The following is a 23,362-nucleotide window of genomic DNA, read 5'->3' as shown; positions in this document are numbered from 1 at the left end:
TGCATTCAATGTTTTAGTTATTCACCATGTACACAACTTAATGGAATCATGTATCACATTCACACACGTAGGAAGCAATCTCCAGCACAGCCACACAGAGCTGTACATGTCAAACTAGCCTTTTTGCATTTGCACCTGTTCGTGCACCCTTTCTTGCATGAACAATGTACAAGCTCATAACAAGTGTCCGTAGCCTCTGGGAGCGTATCACAGTACAGTATCACACCCTGTAAATGCGTAAAACAATGGCAACAGTCTAGATTTGTCTGGTCCCAGTGCCTGACACATCGCATGTGCAGATAAATATCTGTAGTGTCGTGCTGTACCAAACGCTATCCACAGTTCTTCTAGATCGGGTTGTAGCTGCTGGGCTGTTGCCACTGCAAGGACTACAACATCGGAGTCTACAGTCCTGATGAGGATCCTCTTGTGTCCCTGTCATACTTGGTCAGCCACGTGCAGCATGATTCTCGAATCTGCCTCTTCGTGCGAGCATGGTTCCAGATGTTGTCGGTTGGTTTCGCTTGCCGAACAGAGAATTGTGTCACCATTGGTACTGTAGATCTCCTTACCAGGTACTGTAACTGTGACGATAAACTTGCCCAAGTAGTCGAAGAGTTCGGTCTTGTTGTCGTTGACTCGCAAAAAGCTCTCCCAGTTGCCGGGTATTGCAGTACCTGCCTTGACGCGCCTCCACGTACCTTTACCTCAGTTTTCACGTGCTCCTTGTTTCAAGGAATCTGGTCAGTAGACGTCCCACACGATATCCAGTCGCTCTACCTTTTCAAGCTGGGAGAGGATGTCGGACTTGAAGATATGGTCAGCATACTCCTGGAAGGTCTTCGTTGCTCCAGGCTGTAGCAAGTGGACAATTACTGAGCCATCAAGCACCTTTGCATCGACCGTCGGTGCATCTGTGACTGGTGGTACAACCTTGCTGACGCACTCCAAGATGTCCACCTTGCTGCCTGTTCGAAGGTTTCCTTTTTGGGATAGGGCTGGTGGACATTCCTGGTTCTCATGTTTGAAAAACTCCTCGAGGTTCCCATCTCTGGACTGACATGCAATGTAGAGCCTTGAGAACAGGATACAGGCGTTCTTCAGTGATGCGACCTGAGACTTTGACTTGGAATTTTTGGCTGGTCGGTTATTGAAGAGTGGTAGGTTGTTTTTCTTGATCGGTTCAGCGATGGCTTTGGTGTGGTGATACAGACGTTCTTCTATGTACTGTGTGTACTGGCTCTTTCCGATCTGCTCGATATTCTTCACGGTTTCAACCACGGTTCCACTCATGATTTCCCTTGAATCCAAGGTCATCAAATCTGTGCTGTCTTCTTGAAAGGGATTACCCATTTCTGCAATAGTTGCAACAAGTTCTTTGACGTTAGCGATGAATTTTCGTTGTGTTCCTGGCACTTGTTCGTGGTGTCAGAAATCTTCAGCTGTGTCAGTAAACCGAGAGCTTGCTTCAAACTCCTCGATAACTCGGGCGATTTCGGGTCCTGCAATCACCCAACAGAGAAGTGCACTTGGATTTTCTGTCAGTCCTACAGCTCCTCCACCTCTCTTTATAAGATCATTAAGCTGCTCGTGCGCCTGGTCAAGAGCAATACCGGAGAACTTTCTTGACGTCTTGTGAACCACGAAACTGCCATTCAGAAATGCCCTGTGGATTTCAGGATTTCTCACAGCCAACTCTTTCATGTCTCGGATGTGAAATGGGACCCATCTCGAGTAGTGCACACGATCAAGGGCAAAGAACCATGGCATGAGCTGTTCCAATGAGTCGATGTACAGAGCGAAGTTTCCCTCCCGAAGTGACCTAATGAATTGCAGCAACTTCAGTTCAAATTGTAACGTCATGGCCCAAAATCTGAACTGTGGATATTGGTCGTAGTTTTCAGAGCACCAGGTGTTGAAATCTGTTGGAGTGTCAGCCCCATCAAGCGACTGAACATATTTATTGTACGCCATTCTTTGAAGGATGTACAGACTAGCAGCTGTGATTTCATGTGCCACACATGTTCGCTTCACATTAGATGCAGTCAGGAATGAGTTGGCCTTTCCAGAAGATGGATGTTTGCTTGCACTACAGCTGCTGTCCATCCACTTTTGTCCAGCTAACAGCCCAGTGCCCTTAGTGCTGCAATCTCAATGTGAAGTCCTCCAAACATCACAATATAGTGGTCCTCGCCGTGAGTATCAGGCCAGTTCCACTGGATTTGTTAAGCTCTCGCATAGAGGGGTTGATCCATAGTGAGGACTGGTGTTTGTCCAGGGTTGAGATGCTCTGTGGCTGACTTGATGACATTCATAGCATGCAGAATCATTGCTGTGGAGTTTGCATTTTCACAAAACAATGGCAGCAAGGCAATAAGGGTGTGTGGCTGGTGTTTGTCGGGCAACTCTGATGCATGTTGTGCGGCCCAGGAAGCGTTAGCTGTATCGTCCACATCATCTGTCACTACGAGTTCTTCTACGTTGTCGAGCCACGTGTAGTTATCCTGGTGTGCTTCTAGATCAACATTGGGATCAATGGGGGTGACTTGGAGATCAGGGGTTGCTGTGGGTTCATTGGTCCTCAGTATGGCTGGTGGAATGTCTGTGTAGAAAGACGGTAGTGGAGGCACCCTCATCGATGATTTGTGGTCTTCAGCTAACAGCAGTTTCCCACGATCACCACCAGATTCAGATTCACTTGGGTGCTGCATGAGGGAGATTGCCATTCCATGGAATGAATCGGTTGCTGTTGTTGAACTAGGGTTGTGATCAACATTGTCTACGGCTCCAGTTGTAAATAGGTTGCCCCTTAGCGTTGGTGGACATACGACATGATCTTTTTCGAACATTCTACACACACTGTTTGCAAGTGCTGTTGAGATGCCAAGAATTCGCTTGTAGGAGATACTGAGGCCCCTGTCATGCAGTGTTTCGACGAGCTCCCTTTTTCTTGTGTGTGCGTGGATTAACAGTCCAAGGTATATTGGGAGTGGGGTTTCATGGTCAGTGTTGTGTCGAACAGATGATGTTGAAGTTTTCCGATCACGTTTTACAAAGTTGAATGCCAACAATTGAGAAATTAAGGCAGCTGTGTTCCCACAACATTGCGACTGATCTTCGATGCTAGAACCCTCCAGAACCATCTTCACCAACGCTAGTAATGTGTTGGGAATGGACTTCTCCTGGCAATCAGCGTCGAATGATCCATCAAACGTACTAGACATGTTACACAAGTGTCGACGAACCACTTGTGCAGCTCTCATTAAATGAATGGCGTCATTGTCGGAGTCAGTCATACAGGCTTGCTTGATAGCATCACCTAAAGGGAAAGTAGAACAAAGGAATGATACATTTCAATTACAACATACGTGGGTATGTAGAGCTTGAATTTAATAATTACCTATGTTTTTGGTTTCATGTACCTACCTATGTCCTGATCGAACATCATCAAAATGTCTCGGCCTTGGGTATGGGTTCGTAGATCTGGAATATGGTTCAGTAATTTGTTTTTGAGTCAAGTGGTGTTGACGCGGCCGCGGGGGCTTGGGCCGAGCTGCTGCAGACGTGCACTGAACATCTTTCCAAGGTCTGCCAGCTTGAAGACTGGTGACGTGAGCCCAGTTGATCGGCAGTCTTCTATATATGCAACTAACTCGACCAGTGCAATCGATTCAACTGCATTATCCGGTTGTTGATCACAGGAACCACTACCATGAGCTCTGGTGCGGTTGTACAATGCTGCCAAGCATTTTGGGTGGTAAAGTGCATCTCTCGCAAACATATCACCATCAGCTTAGCGAGAAGTAAGGTGTCATTAAGTTCTGTGGCACATCTTCGAATACGATTGTCCACGTCTGTCATCACCTTCCGTAGATCTTTGACACTCGAAGCTTCGTCACAGAAAAAGCATACATCTCCCTTGGAAGCATCATGTTTGGTAAAGTTTGATCTTGTTTTGACTGGGCTGGAAGAGTGAAACATTTCGCCTTCAGAATATTTCCTTTTCTGCACACGTGTCAGTTGGGTGTTGTTGTACTTTAACACACACGATTTGTGCCATACAGCTTGGTGTTCCTTGATGGTTGCCTCGATGCCGCTACCTTCATCCAGTCTCGCAACATTGATGGTCTCAGGTAGCACACCAATTTCAGCAAATTGTTCGATATTTTGGCCAATGATGAATACCCTCGACCGGCACCTGGGTGCTTGGACGTAGCGGGACATATGAGGGATTCACTACTTGTGTCATCCTGGCAGATAACACAGAGTTTCCAGTTTGAAACGACGTGATGAGATTCTACAGAGGTACTTCCTGTTGGCGTGGCCACGTGTGCCTCCATGAGTTTACACCGCTTAGACATGTTTAATAGTCATGTTTGGTACCACAACCAAGCATATAAGCACACAGTATTTGCTGAGCAGAAAATTGACTACAGTTAAAGAAGTTCTAGAAGAATTCTGCAGTTGTTAGTACATACACCACAGAGCTCGAAGATGGATGACTGAAGAACAAGAAGACAACAGTTGTTGTGGAAATACCTCCATCACCATATGCATTACTTGTCACCTGTGTGTAACAGAAAACAGAAGTGTACAATTTTGCAAGCAATTTCGTGAAGGTCATATATGTTCAAATAATACCTGAAATTAAAATGCAATCTATCACAATAAAATGCCATTCATGTCCCCTTTTTCCTGAAACAGAATTGAAATAGTGAATAAGAATGATCTGTGGATGTAATATAACATGCATAAGCCACATATAAATGTGTACTAATACTGACAAGCAAAAACCAATAAAATAAGCAGTTGCAGACAATAATTACATAATTGGGGGTAACGTTACATTATGATAAATCTCATTGGGAGATCTCAGCTAAATTTAATATATTATACATCCTCATTGAGCACTCATAATATGGGTGAGTTCGATGTGCTTAAATTGGAAAATAAGCAATAACTTTTTTGAGTAATTACATTTTTAATGTTACGTCCGCTGCAAAAACGAAGCAAATTTTGAATGAAAAAAATCACGTTTTTCAATATATTGTGACGTCCACGGGACTTGAACAGTCCCGCCAACGTAGAATGAGCCGAAACGATGGAGGCGATTATTTTTTTTTTTTTGTTTTTTTTTTGTATACCTTGGTCGAGGCTCGTATGAGAGCAAACACACAACTCGCAGCAAGGAGGCATGAGACAAGAGGGGCGGGAGTGGGAGGGACAAAACAGTGGGGAACAGACACATTAGGTGAACTGTGGAAGGGAGAGGGATGGGGATGGGACAGGGAACATGGCGAAGAGAAGATGGACATTTCAGGGACTTTCAGGAAGGAAAGCAGGAGAAATGAAGGAAGTGGGCTTGGGTGGATTATCGGGGGTAGAAAAGATCGAGGATTTGGATGGGGGAAGATAAGAGGTGGTGGTGAACAGCTGTTTTGAAAGCCTGGAGGGAAGAATGGGAAAGAATAGAGTGAGGAAGTTTATTCCAAAGGTGGGAAAAGAGGAATGAAAGAGTGAAGATGAGCAGTGATTCGTGATTTTGGTAGTTTTACCAGAAGGGGGTTGTTGGCAGACCTTGAGCGCCCTGTGGAAATGTGGTGGGGACAAATCGCAGAGAGAGCAGGGGGGGCAAGGCTGGAGAGGAGTCGGTAGAAGACAGAAAGACCACCGACCAACCTGCGGTGATTGAGTGAGAGGCCCAAAGACTCAGCTTCATTGCGGGAGATGCCGATGATCTTAAATGCCCTGGTTTCGACAGCGTGAAGCCGAGAAAGGTGGGAGGCAGGAGCACCAGCCCAGAGGGGAGAGCAGTACTCCATCAGGCTACGGACAAAAGCTTTGTAAGTGGTCAGGAACTCAAGAGGGCCGAGGAAGGACTTAGCACGACGGAGGATTCCCAGTTGGCGACTGGCTTTTGAGGCGAGGTTGGAAATGTGACTTTCCCAGGAAAGGTCATGGCAGATAGTGAGACCTAGAAGCTTGAAAGAAAAGACTTCTTCCAGGGGATTGTTGAGAAAGTGGATGGGGGGGTTTTGTAAACGGTCCTTTCAAAGAGACATAGTGAGAGTGTGAGATTTGTCTAGATTGAAAGACATGTTCCACGTGTTGGACCAGTTTGTGATTTTATCCAGATCTGCAGTGAGTGAAGAAGCTGCTGCTTGCCGGTCTGAGGGATGACAGATGGTACGGCAGAGGGTGGAGTCGTCGGCAAAGAGAAATAGAGGATTTTCCAGAGAGTCCGAGAGATCATTCATGAAAACCAGAAAAAGAACAGGGCCCAGAACGCGACCTTGAGGAACTCCAGCCTGCACAGGAAGAGGGGATGAAAGAACTCCATTTAGGGCCACACGTTGACTGCGACAGGAGAGGAAGTCTGCGAGCCATGAGTGAAGATGGCCTTGAATACCATGGGAAGAGAGTTTGGTGAGTAGGGCAGGGTGCCAGACTGTGTCAAAAGCACGTGATATGTCCAGGGATACGGCTCGGATTTCCTGTCTGGCATTGAGGACCTCCATACATTGATGGGAGAGCAGAAGCAGCATATCCAGGGTTGAGTGACCTGGTCTGAAACCAAATTGATGATTGGAAATCAAGCCATTGGAGAAGAGGAAGGATTTCATATCTGAGGCGATGATGGATTCCATCACCTTGCTGATGATTGGGAGAAAGCTGATTGGTCTGTAGTTATAGGGATCTGTTTTTGCACCTTTTTATGCAGGGCAGTGATGTTAGCAGATTTCCAAGCAGATGGCAGATGACCTTTGGCAAATGAGAGGGTGAATAGAACAGAGAGAGGGTGAGCAAGAGCAGAAGAGCAGGCTTTGAGGACACGTGGGCTGATGCCGTCTGGACCGGTTGCAGAATCTGACTCGAGGTTTGAAAGCAAGCTCTCCACCTTGTCAGGAGAAAAGGATACAGAGTCCAGGGACAGTTGGGTGCGACTGGGTAAAGTGGGTAGAGATAATGATGGGTTTAGGACACAAGATTTAGCTGCAAACACCGAGTTTAGACATTCAGCTTTATCACGTGTGGAATCAGCAGTGCGGCCATTTGAGGTAAGCGAGGGGATGGAGGGGGAACATACACCAGAAACAGATTTGATTAAACGCCACCAGGATTTTGAGGAGGGAGAGAGGTTTGAGAGTTCAGACTTGAGATGAGAAAGATGTTGTTTTCTGGCTCTCCTGAGGGTAGATACACACTTGTTCCGAGCTTTGTGGAAAGAACTGAGATTGCCCTCAGTTGGGTTTGCTTTCCATGAGGCAAAGGCAAGTTGTTTCAGTACAACTGCCTTGCCACAAGCTTCAGTAAACCAAGGGCGGGAGGAAGGGTAAGACAACTGAACACGAGAGGGGATAAATCTGTGCATGAGGGAGAGCAAGTTTCTTTGAAAGAATTCCCAGGATGAGTTGATGTTTGAGAAAGTAGTGATAGGAGACCAGTCTGTAAGTTTGATGGTTGCTCGGAGACCCGGCCAGTCGGCTTGAGTGAAATGCCAGACTTGACGGCGGTGAGGTGGTTCTCTGATAACAGCCAGAGAGATGTCCACTTTGACAAGGACGTGGTCAGAAGAACCATCGGAGCGAAGGAAGAGCAGCAGATATTGTCAGGGAAATTTGTCAAAATCAGATCCAGAAGAGATGGAGTACCATTGGTTGAGATCCGGGTCGGGAAGTTGACCGATTGAGTCAGTCCCAATGAGTCGCAGAAAGCTTTTGCTGAGGTGCCATGGCAGGTGAGAGAGGTACCCACACCTAGCCAACTGGCGTGATGACAATTGAAGTCACCACATAAGAGGAAGAGAGAGTTTGGATGAGAAGATAGAAGATGGTCCATGTTTTCGGATAGTGAGGTGTAGATGGAGTCATCACTGTTCGGTGGACGGTACAGTACACATATAAACATGAGGTGGGAGTGGAGGGGAAGCCGAAGCCAGAGGTATTCCTGGGGGTGTGGGGGAGTGAGAGCAGTGCATGGAGAGTGAGGAATAGAGTCTTTGATGAAGAGAGCAACACCTCCACCAGGACGAGGCTCAGGTCTGTCATACCGTAAGAGGGAGTAACCAGGGAGAGATACTTGGGAGTCAGATTTATTTTTATATAACCCAAAGACGGCGGTTCTAATCGCTCTACCGCAAACGGGACGAGGAAGGTGGCACGAGTCACTTTTCACTGAGTTGATGATGTTTATTCTTTTTACTATTGACCAGAAATAACAAGACTCGGCAAGAAGAGGGATCCGGGGCGATTCGACGGGATGGTGTGGGATCGGGCGTGGGGAAAAACAGACAATTCCAATGAATATACAGTTCTCAATCCCTCTAAGGCGCCAAGCAGACACACACACACACACACACACACACACACACACACACACACACACACACACACACACACACACACACACACACACACACACACACACACACAAAACGTAGCTATCTCTGGTGGTCAGGCTGGACCGTGGTGTGGACGCAACTGTCCCTGGATCGGCGCCGGACGAGCCGGCCTTGCTCTCGCCGGGGGGGGGGGGGGGGCAGGAGAACCCGCGGTGCTGTCGACCTCCTGGTCCTGGCCCAAGTTCGCCCACAGCTGCCAGGGAACCAGCTCCCGCGCCAAGCCGCGAGCAGGAGAGGGAGGCAGGTCCACCCGCCGCCCGACCCCGTATTCCGAGTCAGCAGAACCCTAGAGCCAACCAAAGCGAGGCACGAGGCTCGGCAAGGCTCCCAGGCACGATCAAGAGCACGATCAAGAGCACGGTCGACTCAGCACAGCAACCAGGACGCTCTCTGCCGCCACCGCTTCCACACCAAAAAAAACACGAGCGTTCTGGTTGTAATCTTCTTCTTCTTCTTCTTCTTTTTCGACCCCGAACAGAACCTTTTTATCCTTCTTGCCTCGTCACCTCCAATCGAGCCGTTTATTGGCCCACTGCCGTCGCCTTCTGCCAATCGTGATCACGGGGCGGAGCCATCCGCTGTACTGTCCTGTGACGTCACGGCCAGTCTTCAGAGAATACCAAAAGGGATTTACGCAGACACACTTACCCTATCCCGTGTCCCTATCTAATTACGTGACAATTATCATTTCCCCCTTGAAGAAATGAACATTTACTAGACAACTTATCACCACTGAATTACTACTTATTACATCGAGATCCTGGTAAACTCGAACAGCATGGCATACCTAATTAAACATCCTAATTACCCTTTGAATGCATACCCCCCCCTCAAACGTAACAATATTTTCACACAAACCTTCCTGAAATGACATGTGATTATTAGCATCTAGTAGCCCTTTTAATTCTGGTCTTTTTGATACCAAACACTTGCATATTAGATCATTTTGAACATGTAGAGAGCACAATAACATTAATCCCAAACCGGACTTTTCGGGCAGATTTGCTGAAAAGAGAAAAATGGTTGCCATAGCAACCAGAGACAATATTGGAAATGTCTCCCTAGCTTATATTGACCAGAGAGTGATACTCTACTACTCCACCAAATTTGGTGCTTGTATCACAATGTGAACAATTCCTCCAATATGAGGAGCTTAGAACCTGGACAACTTTCTCGATTTTCTTAAACACAATGCCCCAATCCAGTCGTCGTTTACGACAGCGAAGGAACGGCCTGGCTGGTTGTTTGAAAGTTTTTTTTGCACGTACAGCCACGCACGTACGGGCACGCGAGAGTGAAGGAACGGCCTGTGTGGTTGTTGTTTCTGGCACGCGGTTTGAAAGTTTTTTTTTTTATCTTGACAAAACGAAGTTTTTGCAAGATATGTTAGTCAGCTTGTATGTTTTTTTTGTTTGTTTGTTTGTTTTGTTTGTTACTTACGAAATCTAAAGATTTCGTAAGTATATTGATGACTTCCGTTTGTTTGTTTGTTTGTTTGTTTGTAGGCACGATAACTCGAGAACGGAAGAAGCTACCAATGTCAAATTACACCACGTGATTCAGGAGGGTGATGGCTAGAGCTGATTAGATTTTGGTCAAAATCGGTCAAAGGTCAAGGTCACAGTGAGGTCAAACATAATTCCGTAAATTCATGTGGAGAAATGGAGTATTTTTGCTTCGCTCGACATTACGAGTTCGTTTTAACTTCCATTTTAATTTTGTCTTCGGTTTTTGCGATCGCTTAGGACGCTTAAAACTCGTTTGTCGAAATTCTGTTAAAAATCGGATATTTTGGAGAGGTTTTAAGATTGTATAAAAAATATTTCACTCGACGCGTCAAGGGTCGTCCCATGATGCAGTGCGCTCGAGCAGACGCGTCGTTGAGTTACATTAAGGTATAATTGCATGGAGAAATGGAGATTTTTGCTTCGGTCGACGTTACCATTTTTGATGGTTTGATACGGAATCATCGTAGAAACTTCTGGTTTGCGTCGCTACCTTCTCGAGAGACAGCTTTTATTAGACAAGGTCAGAGGTCAAGTTGACGATTTCGTAAGTACCAGTCTATGACTGCTTGTTTGTTTGTTTGGTTGTTTGTTTGGTACTTACGAAATCTAAAGATTTCGAAAGTATATTGATGACTTCCGTTTTTGTTTGTTTGTTTGTTTGTAGGCACGATAACTCGAGAACGGAAGAAGCTACCAATGTCAAATTACACCACGTGATTCAGGAGGGTGATGGCTAGCGCTGATTAGATTTTGGTCAAAATCGGTCAAAGGTCAAGGTCACAGTGAGGTCAAACATCCAAAAAATGATAACTCGAGAAGGGAAGAAGCTACCAATGTCAAATTACACCACGTGATTCAGGAGAGTGGTGGCGAGCGCTGATTAGATTTTGGTCAATATCGGTCAAAGGTCAAGGTCACAGTGAGGTCAAACATCCAAAACATTTGATTTTTGATGGTTTGGTGCAGAATCATCGTAGCAACTTCTGGTTTGCGTCGCTACCTTCTCGAGAGACAGCTTTTATTAGACAAGGTCAGAGGTCAAGTTGACAATTTTGTAAGTACCAGTCTATGACTGCTTGTTTGTTTGTCTGTAATCACGTATAAAAAAATTCTGCAGAGCACAGTTATCATTGGAAATTTTTGTAACTTCGCATATCAGAGGCCTATAGAGGTCCATTTCAGCGCACAAAATTTTGAAGGTCAAGGTCAAAGGTCAAGGTCACTTTGTCGCAAATCAGGGGAGTCGACCAAACCCTTATTTTTTGAGTAATTTTGATCGGATCGTCTTCAAACTTCATGGGAATATAGTTCATTGTCTGGTGCTCAGCTGATTAATTTTTGGTGGTGATTGGCCTTGACCTTCATTTGTTTTTTTTGTTTTTTTGTCTGTAATCACGTATAAATCACTCTGCAGAGCACAGTTAACATTGGAAATTTTTGTAACTTCGCATATCAGAGGCCTATAGAGGTCCCTTTCAGCGCACAAAATTTTGAAGGTCAAGGTCAAAGGTCAAGGTCACTTTGTCGCAAATCAGGGGAGTTGACGAAACCCTTATTTTTTGAGTAATTTTAATCTAATCGTCTCCAAACTTTATGGGAATGTAGTATATGGTCTGGCGCTCAGTTGATTAGTTTTTGGTGGCGATTGGCCTTGACCTTCATGGTTAGCGCCTGAGGTCAAACATATTTGACCCCAAGGTAAAATTTTCAAGTTTTAGGAACCATATCGTGTAGTACCTCAAATTGAACACCTCGATGAGTGCTTTCTAGATATGTCAAGCTTGAGACATTATGACGTCATTTGGTGACGTTATGAGGCAAACGCATATTTTTCATGGTTACTCTTTAGAACGATTCTCATCGGAATCTCTCGTAGGGAGATATTCCTCAAGGAGTCGCTCCTGGTGGATAGCAGCTCTGTTCACCTCAGTGTGACCTTAAAGAAGTCACACGTGGTCACCTTTTGGCAAGATACGGATCACCCTGTGGGTGACATTGGTTTATTTTTGTTTTGTTTGCAAGTACGGCCACGCATGTATGGGCACGCACCTACGGGCATGCACTAGTTCATAATAATAATAATAATAATAATAATAATAATAATAATAATAATAATAACAATAACATCCTTGAAAGAACATTAGGCTTTTCGCCACATTGACTTGGAACTCCAATTATCAATATCAATACCCTATCCTTGTGGAAAGAAAAGGAATTTTGTTTCTCACCTTTACATTGTGAATTCTTCCAATAAATAAATAAATGTAATTTTCTGTCTGTCTGTCTGTCTGTCTGTCTGTCTGTCTGTGTGTAACACCAATCACGCCAAAACTACTGGGCCAATTGACATCAAACTTGGCACATGGACCAAGTTCAACCTTGTGGTGAACATGGGCTACTTGGTTTCACCTTTCGTCATGGGAGTTTTGGAGGGAAGGTCGATGAAAATTCTCCATTGAAATTTTATTGGATAGCGCCACCCAGTGGTGGTGGCAGAGGGTATTACAACTCAGCTGTGGAGACAACTTGCATTTTTGCACTATACACGTCTCCAGAGATTGAGAAGCGCCAAAGCCAAATTCCACTAATCATGGGAGGCAGGTGAAGGGGTGTGATGGGAGTCTGGAGGGAAGGGGTGGGAGGAGGGGAGGGGAAGGGATGGGGAGGGAGTTGGAGGGAGGGGGGTTGGTAGGAGGCATTGCTCGAAGTCTGGAGGGAGGTGAAGGGGTGGGTGAGAGTCTGGAGGGAGAGTGTGTGGTGAGAGGAGGTTGGGGAAGGGGCAGGAGGAGGGAGAGGAAGGGGCGGGACAAGGGACCTGGCATTGTTGCAATGCTGGGCACCCCTGCCAGTGAGTAATACATTTGATGCTTGCTTCTCTTAATGTACATGTACTTTTTACATGCACTTCTTTCTACTTATTCATTCTTCATGCACATGTGGATGTTGAGTTTCAAACTAACCCCAAGAGCCACTTTCTGTCACACAAATGTCAACTTGTGGGAAATTCCATGGAAAAATCGGCAAACTGACGATTCCATTTTCACAATGGTATAATGAACGGCCACAGTTGGGTACACAGGAGAAGTCTAATTCATTAGTGTATGATAGATACTTTTATTTCCTTTCTTTTGATATTCATTATGCATTTTTAAGTTCTTAATTTCTACAATAGATAGTTGTTGATAAAGTAATAATGGATATCGATTGTAATGTGAAAAGTATTCATCAAAATGTGAGTTTAAGTGAGCCTTAGGTTTTGGAAAGTCGTACACTGATAAATTTATACAGACCCTTAAGAAAGGAATTTTTAGTGCTTTATTAAGTGGAATTTTGTGTTCGAGACCAAATGTTTTGCTTTGAAGAATTATCCATTATTTTTTTAAACATTTATTGATTCTGTATCTCACTTCTGCTGAAGTGTGATATCACTTGTCAATGTGATGGTTCATTCACTTCCTTAGTTGCTTGTGTTTGTGTTTTGGGTCATTCCAACCTTTCCCCAAAGTATGCCAGTGACTGGACCTGCGGAGAATTTTTCACCGAGGTCGGAAAGACGCATCCTTTGTTAAAACCATTCAAGGTTTTCACTGAAAAGGTAAGATGAAGTTTATTAAATATAAAATTATCTATAGTGAGTATGTAATGACGTAGCTAGTGTTTTCTTTTTAAGGCAGCACACCCCCATTGTAGCACCAATTACAATCATAAAATGATAAAATATGGAAAAGTGATAAAAAAATAATCTATCTTTGAGAGTGATATGTTTAAGTTAGTATGCACTGGACAAGCACATTACACATTTTCATGTATGCAAATTACTGAAAAGCAAAAAAATCATAAGAAACAAAACCAATTCAAAACTAGAAGTCCACTCAGTAGACAGCATACCTCCACCAGGCTGAACAGTTTGTGTTTTGTATCCTATGATACTCAGACAACTCTCTCCACTCGACAATTATACCTCTACCTTATTGATATCCCTCCTCACACAATCCTCCCATCTCAACCGTGGTGTACCTCTTTTCCTCCTACTTTACTCCCTCAATCTATCCGCTCTCTTTGCCATTTTCGATTTCCCCCCCCCCCCGCCCCCAATCGGCACCAATGTCCAGTCAATCTCAGCCGGCATTTTACCAATCTCCCCGTCAAACTCATCTATATACCGATCTCCTCATTCAATCCATCCATACTCCTATCCACCCTCTTCATTCCTTCAAACCTCCTGAACAAGTTGTTCTCGAAAACCAACAGCCTCTGTTGTTGTCTCTCTGTCAGTGTCAGCGTCTTGAGACCATAAAGGTAGGCTGGCATTACACACGACATCAGAACCTTCCCTTTCAATTTACTTGATATCTTTCTGTCTGCCATTACTCCCTCCACCCTCCTCCACACATTTGCACCCATCTGAGTCCTCCTCTGCACCTCTGCCTCGGACTTACCATCCCCAGTCACTGTTCCTCCCAGATATTCAAACCTATTTCCCTGCCTGACCTCCTTCGCTTCTAACCTGATATTCATTCATTTTCTCTGCTGCCCAACCCACATCACCTCAGTCTTCTTCTCCATGCTCATCTTCAGTCCATGCTTCACAAATGCCTCCTTCCACTCCCCCAGTACTTCCTGCCCACTCTCCACTACAACAGCCAGGTCGTCTGCATACAGCATCCTCCTCATACTACCCTTCAAACTCACCTTCCTGCTTATCAGCCCCCTCACCATGATAAATATGATTGGGCTGAGAGAGCTTCCACATCTCAAACTGATGTTTATGCTGAATTTGTCAAACATCCCAGGACCAACCAAAACTCTTCCCTTTGTTTCCTTGTGCATCCCTTTTCCTTGTACATCCCTGAGCTTGTACTCATTGTCAGTAGATAGCAAAAAGAAAATCCTGCCCCTTGCACTGCCATGCCATGTGCCGTTATGGTGCCAAAGAACAGATCAAACCTGAAGGCCCGGTCACACCTTGACGTTTTAGCCAACGTATGCCGATTTTTGATTTTTTTTTCTAAAACGCTGGCACACGTTGAATACGTTATGGGTAAGTTTTGATAACATTGAGAGCACGCTGGCATACGTCGTAGTACGTTGCCATACGTCATTGTACGTTGGCTTTAAACGTTGTACTTTTAGGTTGTCCTCAAATTTTTTCATGCTTGAAATTTCACGACGTATGCCGGCGTATAACTCACACGTTCCGCTACGCTGGCCACAAGTTATAGGCACGGTCTGCGATCGTTGACAGACGTCAACACATGCTACTTGTAAGTTAATCATAAGTTGAGACACGCCGAGGTAATGTTTAGCGTACCCGAAACTTATTTCTAACCTATGATTAACGTGTTGTTGGCATGTTACGCGATCGTTGCCACACATCGACAGACGTTACTTTTAAGTTACTCATAGGCTGAAAGACGTCGGTATAATGGATCGTCCTTTCGTCAGCGTCCACGGCCACGGCCAGGACACTTATTTGCAGCATTCTTCAAACTTTTCTTCGGCATGACGAGGATGTTCACACTTCGATGTCTAGCTTGGCTATGATTCCAATTGTCCATCGGCAGCGTCTATTTAAAATAGTCGAGTTTGAGCGTTTTAACACGTTCAGAAGAAACGCTTCAAATTTCCAAACCCCAGTGTCAAAAAAAAAAACAAAAAAAAAAAAAACAAAGGCGAGTGACAGCAATTTAAATCCTTCATTGTAAACAATGAAAATAGCTGAGTGGTACCGTTTAAAAGTCGTTGAGTGTAAAAAAAATCCAATTGTTGAGCGCAAGCGTCTACTTTCAATAGTGGGGTTTGAGCGATTTAGCACGTTCAATAGAAACGATTAAAATTTCCAAACCCCAGCGTCAAAAAACAAAGGCGAGTGACAGCAATTTAAATCGTTCATTGTAAACAATGAAACTAGCTGAGTGGTACCGTTTAAAAGTCGCTGAGTGTAAAAAAAATCCAATTGTTGAGCGCAAGCGTCTACTTTCAATAGTGGAGATGCAGCCATTTAAATCGTTGAGTGGCAGCCTATGAACCTACCCGTGGACACGCGGACGCAAGGACGATCCATCATAACCCACACCCTCCCCCTCACACCCACCTACTACTGCCAACATGAACAAACTACTACTAATACTAATACTGATACTGATACTGATACTGTTACTGCTGACATGGACATCGACTCAAAAAGGACATGAAAACACTGTTGGGTTCCCCTTTTATGAGCAGCATTTTTATATACCAATTCCCAAAACCGCTGGGAACACATCTTTATATGGCAGTTGTAAGCTAGAAACACATTCATTTTTTTTTTTTTGTCGACCGGAAGACGTCATTGGAATACGTCTACATACGTCGATGTGTGTTGGGACTACGTAAAGAATTGGTTCAAAGCACGTCAAACATAAGTTAGAAATAAGTTTCACGTAAAAAAGACATTACCGCGACGTGTTTCGACTTATGAGTAGCTTATAAGTAGCCTTTGTGGATGTGTGTAAGCGTCCGCATATCGTGTGTACAACCTATCCCCATCGCATGCGGAACGTGTGTCATACGCCGAGTACGTCGTAAAATGTTGAACATGTTCAAAATTTCTTGACGTACTCTACTTACTACGACTTATGATAGCGTATTTAGCGTTCTACTCGCGCATACCAAACTTACCCATACCGTATTCGACGTGCCCCAACGTTTTAGACACACTTTTTGTTACGTCGGCATATGCTGGCAAGATCGCCAAGGTGTGACCGCGATTTTGACCCTGCCATTTCTACGGCAGTTATGATTTGAATCGTTGTGTGGCAGCCTTTTAATAGGCTACGTCACGACATCATCGGCGATGCGTGCAACGCGCTATGCCTGAGTTAGACTATGGTTGGGCATCGGTTGTGTAGGCCGACAACAGGTTCAGCATTCGTTGGTATAAGTTATCTATAACACAACGAAACGTTCTGTGTAGTTACCAATGCGTTATACATAAGACCAAGTCGCTATGAATACCTCCGAATCTTTAAAAAAAAACATCAAAAGTTCAACGTAAGCCAGCGTTTTACATAAATTTTAACACGTTGCCATCGCTGGCTAAAACGTCAAGGTGTGACCGGGCCTTTAGGCATGATCCGAGGCTCAGAACGGGTTCTTTGCTGATGTGTAAAAAAAATACATACATGGAAAGATATATACATCTTGTACAAAAAACTAGAACCGCTCACCATATAGTCATGAACATACACAGTATGAAGGGGGAACTGTTTGCGGTTGCTCCATAAGTTCTACTACTCATGTATATTCATGACCAATCCATCCTTGGAGTTGCAGAACAAATTCAGATACTTCGATTTAATTACTACAATATACATTTTTTGTTTTGGAGTTAATTACAAATGGATTGTTGAGTCAGTGGTGTCACTTTACGTTGATAAAACTACAGGTTCCATCTTGATCACGTCAAAATGAAGCATGAAAAGACAAATAAAATGTATTTTGCAATCGAAACAAAGGATCCCCCTGCCCATATGAACATGTAGCCAATGTGGTCAGCAGATGCTCAAAGTGCACCTGAGAGCACCTAAAATCCCAAAGCTAGTGGGCCCTGGACCCCACGCCTTGATGGGTTTGCACTCGCAGCAGGTAGGTGAGTACAGTATACAGTACACCCTGTTCCCTTCATTTCCCGGCCCCTGCTTTCAAAAAATATTGGATCTGACCCTGGAGTAGATTATACACATGTACACTTGCACCATTCTATATTGATACGGCGGGCGTCACTCGGGGGTCTGTGGCAGTAAAAAAAAATTTCTGGCATTACTTCCCAGACTGGTAGCTTTCCTTCTGCGGACTGGCGGTTAAGAATCTTTGCTTGAGATCTTTAGACCATCGATGACTTTTTAGGCGCACACCATGCAAACATCAATAGTTTTACAAAACACAGACTCTACTTTCTTTTCATCAAGTAATGCACAAACTCGACCATCCCCAAGGGTGGATACTTTGCGAGTACATTCAAAAGGAGGTGATCTGATAGAGATGTTTATGATCATGAAGGGTATGGACAAATAAGTGCAGATGAGTATTTCAGCAGAATGGACACTGAGAGGACCAATGGGGCTCAGTTTCAGAGTCAAGAAGGGGAGCATTATGATAGTAGTAAGGTAGGGTTCCTCAACTCAGAGAGTAGAGAATCTATGGAATAGTCTCCTCCCAAACATAGTCACAGCAGAAACAGTAGCTAGTTTTAAAATTGAGTTAGACAGGTATCTATAATGGGAATAGGGGGGGGGTACTTAGATATTGTCACAATTGTTCAGACTTTATGGGCCTAGTGGCCTCCTCATGTGTTTAAGTTCCTTGTCTAACTCTTATGTCCTGAGTTTGTCGAAATGGCAACTTATTTTTAAACTTTGTACACAATTTAAGAATTAATAGTTTGTTTATCTTTAAATTACTGAAGTTCACACCTTTATTTTACTGTATAAAACAAATATTACCTTATTCTGGAAATCCTGATTCCTGAGTATAAATATAATTTTGTAAATACTTATTTTTTGTGATGTACTAGAAGAAAACGCATCACAACTTAAAACTGACACCAGCTAATGCAAATTCAAACCCAAGCACAACTCATCCCTTTGATCCTCTGATATCTAACCCTCGTCTGATATCTAACCCTTTTGTTTTCAGGAAAAGGACATTTATCGTGGATTCATCAAAGAGTCCTTGAAGACGATGCTGGCACTTGGTTGTTTCATTGAACGCACACGCGAGGGCGAAGCAATGGCCATGCAATCTAAGAAGCGGCAGATCTCACACTCGAGCAGCGTGAGTCCCTATGATATATATTGTTGCGGGCCGGGGTCCAGTGGCGAGAACGACCACTAGGTGGGGGAAGTTACGTCGTCTCCCACCAGACTCCCGGAATTGTAGGCCGTCGCTCACGGATAATTCAGTGACGCGGCGGGTCTTTAAACCGACCGTGGACACCAATACTTCAACCGCGTGGCGTAGGGTCTTTTTGTTTAGAACCAATTTACCTAATTAACCACGCGGTGTCGTCTACCGGGGAACCACGCCCTCGGTATGCCTTGCCCGAACCAGATCACTCTACCAACTATGGTAGAGTACCAACTACCAACTCCGGATCGGATGCAGCCGAGCGGAACTTCTAAGGACGTGCCGGCTAGAAGGAACAGATTATCGGGGATAAAGACCCGGCTAAACTCAGATCCGAATCATGCTGGACCAATGAAGGAAAAGACAAAAACGAACTGGGAACATTTCTACAATAATTTATTTCCAATAAAGTGAGGAAATGTATGTGGCACAGGAACGGGTTTATTGGGAATGTTATGCAGGGGAAGATGAGACAAAGATGTAGTGCGACAATTTTACAGCAATTTACAAAGGAGATACAGAGCAGACTTGTCGTGAGAATAAAACAGGCAAGATTTACAATGATCAAATAAAAACACTTATGCAATTCTAGTTAAAGATGGCGCCACACACTCAGACGCACAGTCAGATGAAAATAAACCCAAATGTATGGCAAAGGTCCTTTTGCAGCCAGAGAGGGAAGTGAGCTGAGATTGCAGTTCTTTCGGGTACCTGAACGTTGGAGGGATGCTCCGTGGTGCGGCACCTGTCAATGGTCGTGCAGCTCGGTCCACGACCACCCGTGTGGAGACCGTGTCTGCGAAGGAGCCCAGGTCGAGTAGAGCGGAGTCCGAGGCGGGGATCAGGGCTGAAGACAGGACCCTACGAGAGACCCGGTCAAGGTCGGGTTGAGGTCTTCCCAGCTCTCACACTCGAAATGAATGATCCCCAAAGAGCGCAACCACTTCACGACCTTACTCCTTTCTTTCGCTACCAGCCGACGAACTGTCTCACTCCAACGCTCCGCTCAAGACGACTCACTTTCCAGCTCACTCTCAAGACGACTCACTTTCCAGCTCACCAGACAACTCTGAACGAAATGGTGTCGTAATTTATAGCTCTCCCTCAGCGGGGAGGAGCCATGGTGAAGCCGACGTCACTGTTCACCCTAATTGGATGGGGCTTCCATGGGGCCGCCCTTTCACGGGCAGGGTTTCAGCCATACCGGGAAGCCCGCCCACTCCGCGTGTCCGGACTCGCCAAAAAGATACTAAACAAAGATTCTGCCTCGGAAAGCAAGTCGCTGGTTAGGCGAGTAGGCAATCACGTGCTTGTTCAGCCCATGCGAGAGTAGCAAACGAGATGAAGGTGCGAGCAGGCAGAGGGTACTGTGAGTCGTCGTGGATGGGATATAATAATTTATTAATCTAACTCAAAAAAATCGCAACGCACCCCAGTGTCTTCCCACTACACACAAGGAGGGGTTCTATCTGCACATATACTTAATGGAATAACTGACTTCGGGGCAACTGTATGTTTGTATGCATATGGTTCCTAGAACCATAACAATATTAACACCTCCACCGGAAAGCTGATGAGACAGTTTTGAAGATCATTGTTACTTTCCTAGCAATTGCCATGTAAAACTTGCACTCTATGTATTATGTGTTTTGTTTTATTGGTTATTTTCTTTCATTTTATTATATTGATTTTGCATTGCTACATTGCCAATTTCTCCACCTTGCCTCTCCATAGTCTGTTTTCCTTACAAAGGACAGGTACCAGCAGAGTATGTCTATGCAGACCACACAATCAGAGCTTGGTCCATCATAAGGGCTCTTACACATAGGGAAGGTCAGTGATTGGCCCATCATTAAGGAGCATTGTAGGAGGGGGGGGGTGTGGAATGGGAGGAATGTGGGGAAGTGGGAAGGGGTGAGGGAGAGGGAGGTATCTAAAATTCCAAAGAAATGTATTATTTAATATCTAGATGGTCCCATATTGCACTTGTTCCAGTGAAGTTTTTTGGTCTAACAGGAAGGATTATTCAGATAATTCAACAATCATCATATTTGACAGCACTACAATGTGTGCCACACACCATCACAGCATCTTAAACAGGGTGAAGTTGTTCTTTGGTTCTTCCCAACTCTTCACATCATACAATACGTCAATGCAAAGCTCGATGGAATATGACATATGTTTGGCTGGAGCCCCTCTCTTTTTTGATGCAACAGAGTCCACTCAGGGTCTGATGATGTCTGGCATGTTCAAAGAGGATTCTGAAGTATAGAGCTTACTAATAACAATTGAGCAGCTTGTCCCTCTTGACAAGCTGTCCCATTGCAGCTACAAGAAGGATAAGAAAAAGCTGGAGCACAGATCTTAAACATTATGCCTGGGCCCACAGCATTTGTTGTATCCAGCAGACAGGTACTTCTGAACATCATGTGAAGTGAAGCGAATTTGCTGCACTGTGGCTTCTGACGATTGGACAATAAAGGAAATGCAGAAGTGGTTTAAGTTTGTTGAGGGTCAACGGAATATTTTTAGGTACAGATGCTTGAGAACAACTCAGACTTTTATTTTGAACTTGCTTGATGGGTTCCACCATCGTTTATTTTTGGATTTTCTTTAAATCTATCTCTCCTTTCATTTGTTTGGTTGTTCACCACCATTTCTGTCTTCATGTAGACGAGCTACAGAGCTTTTGTCTGATCACAACAAAGACTGTGATATCGCTTTGTTTTTTGTACATATTTAGTCAAGGCTTTTGGAAGAGCTAGTATGAGTACACTGAATGGATCAGGATGCAACAGGACAAAAGGAACACTTGAGAGAGGGGTGAAACGCCAACAGTAGAGTTGTAGGTCAAGATAGAGGCAGAATTGGCCAAACAGTGGGTGTGAGAAGGAATGAAGGGCAGTAAAGGATGCATAGGATGGACAACATGGATACAGAAGGAAACTCTCAGGAGGGAAAACTGGAAATTGTGGTGGGAGTTAACAAGGGTAGAAAAGATCAAGGTTTTGGATTGGGGATGATCTGAGATGGTGGTGAACAGCTGTCTTGAAAACCTGGTGGGAAGAATGATATTTCAGAGAATGTGGAAGTTTCATTTCCATAGGCATGAAAATATGCGAATAAATGAGTGGAGGTGAGCAGTGATCCTGTAATTCGGTAGTTTCACCACAAGGAGGTTGATGGTGGACCATGTGTGCCTTGCAGAAATCTGGGCGGGGGGGGGGGGGGGTCTGTTTTGCTTTTATCTAATAATGGCATCTTTTTGATGTATAATTGGCATGAAGTTACCTATGTAGCAGTTTTACAGGATTGGTTCCTCATTCTTCTGCATGCTATTTTCTTAATTGATCCAAGGTTGATCTTCTGGTCTGATTGTAATGGAAGTGAGATATCTGCCTGGAAATGAAATTACTTTCTCCTGTTGTTGATGGTCCACAGCACCTCATAGCCCAGGCAGATTTGTAAGTTTCTTTCTTGCAAAATTTGGCACATGGTCAGTGCTCGTACTTTCAAGTCATTCTTGGTGGTGGTTGTTGAAGCTACTCACCAAAACTACATTTTATGCAATTGCCTTTTTGAGTATAAAAGAGGAATGGGAAATTGGTATACTGTAAGTTACCCTCATGTCGATTCATGTGACAGAGGACAGTATGTGATTAATCGGATATTCCCACGTTCTTTCTCAACATGTAACCAATATATTTCATGTAGTTCCATGAGGAAGTTGAAGACTGAAGTCCACTCCTCGACTATATATCACTTACATACCCTTCTCGACTCCACTGTATATCATCTGGAGGTCAGGGAACCATTTTACTAGCATTCTATTGTCTCTTATTAAACTATCACAACTCTATGAAAGAGAGTGCCTCCACAATGGCTGACTTAAAACGCAATTATCTCATATAATCACATCCTTCGTTTTTTTTACACCATCACAGACTGACTCTAGTCCTTATGAAGAATAGTTTGATGATCATTTAACTTCATACTACTATCTGAAATTGGAAGGATCCCTCATTTATCAAACCATAACTCTAAGGAATCTGACTTCTTGTTGCTACAACATTCTTTTTCAATGATTATCTATTTTTTTTTTTCACAAAATCTGGATGGCCAGAGGTCGTGCACTTGTTTTTTTTTTTTTTTTACAAAGTCTGGATGGCCAGAGGTCGTGCACTTGCCTTAGAGGTGTTGCCTCACGCACATAGTGCAAAACGGGATTAAGCAATTGGTTCACTCTGTCTGCCTTTCAGTGTATGCTATGATCGAAGAACTACTTAATTTCAATTGAATTTTACATTTTGAACACTGTAGAACATTAATCTGAACATGAACCTGCAGCGAGGCAGTACTTTGGCTCTGAATTTGGCAAATTATATGGCATCTTGTCCGAAGCACAGATGCACACACAATTGCTTCAGTTGGTCTGCCTGACAGTCAAACAAAATTGAAAATAATTCCAAACAGGAAATTTCCTGTTTTTAGGAACATCATAAAGGACACAAACAACAGGGAAGAAGAACTAATTTAACATGTTCAATAAGGTGGTGTAAAAGGTGGT

At 44.2% G+C, this 23,362-nt stretch overlaps 1 protein-coding gene across 2 annotated transcripts in view; it reads left to right on the top strand.

Moving 5' to 3' along the window:
- LOC147022834 (ryanodine receptor 2-like) overlaps positions 1–23,362 on the top strand; it is a 717,656-nt gene that overhangs the window by 395,875 nt on the left and 298,419 nt on the right. For both annotated transcript variants that reach the window (XM_085887705.1, XM_085887704.1), the window contains exons 55-56: positions 13,415–13,504; positions 18,586–18,723. In XM_085887705.1, the coding sequence (XP_085743831.1) occupies positions 13,415–13,504; positions 18,586–18,723 (228 nt within the window). The remainder of the gene's footprint in view (positions 1–13,414; positions 13,505–18,585; positions 18,724–23,362) is intronic.

The sequence above is a fragment of the Eptatretus burgeri genome, chromosome 7 (assembly GCF_056783735.1).
Source record: "Eptatretus burgeri isolate ZD-2024b chromosome 7, Ebu_testis_v1, whole genome shotgun sequence".
NCBI lineage: Eukaryota > Metazoa > Chordata > Myxini > Myxiniformes > Myxinidae > Eptatretus > Eptatretus burgeri.
The sequence above is the reverse complement of the archived record's forward strand: the minus strand, read 5'-3'. Positions and strand labels throughout refer to the sequence as shown.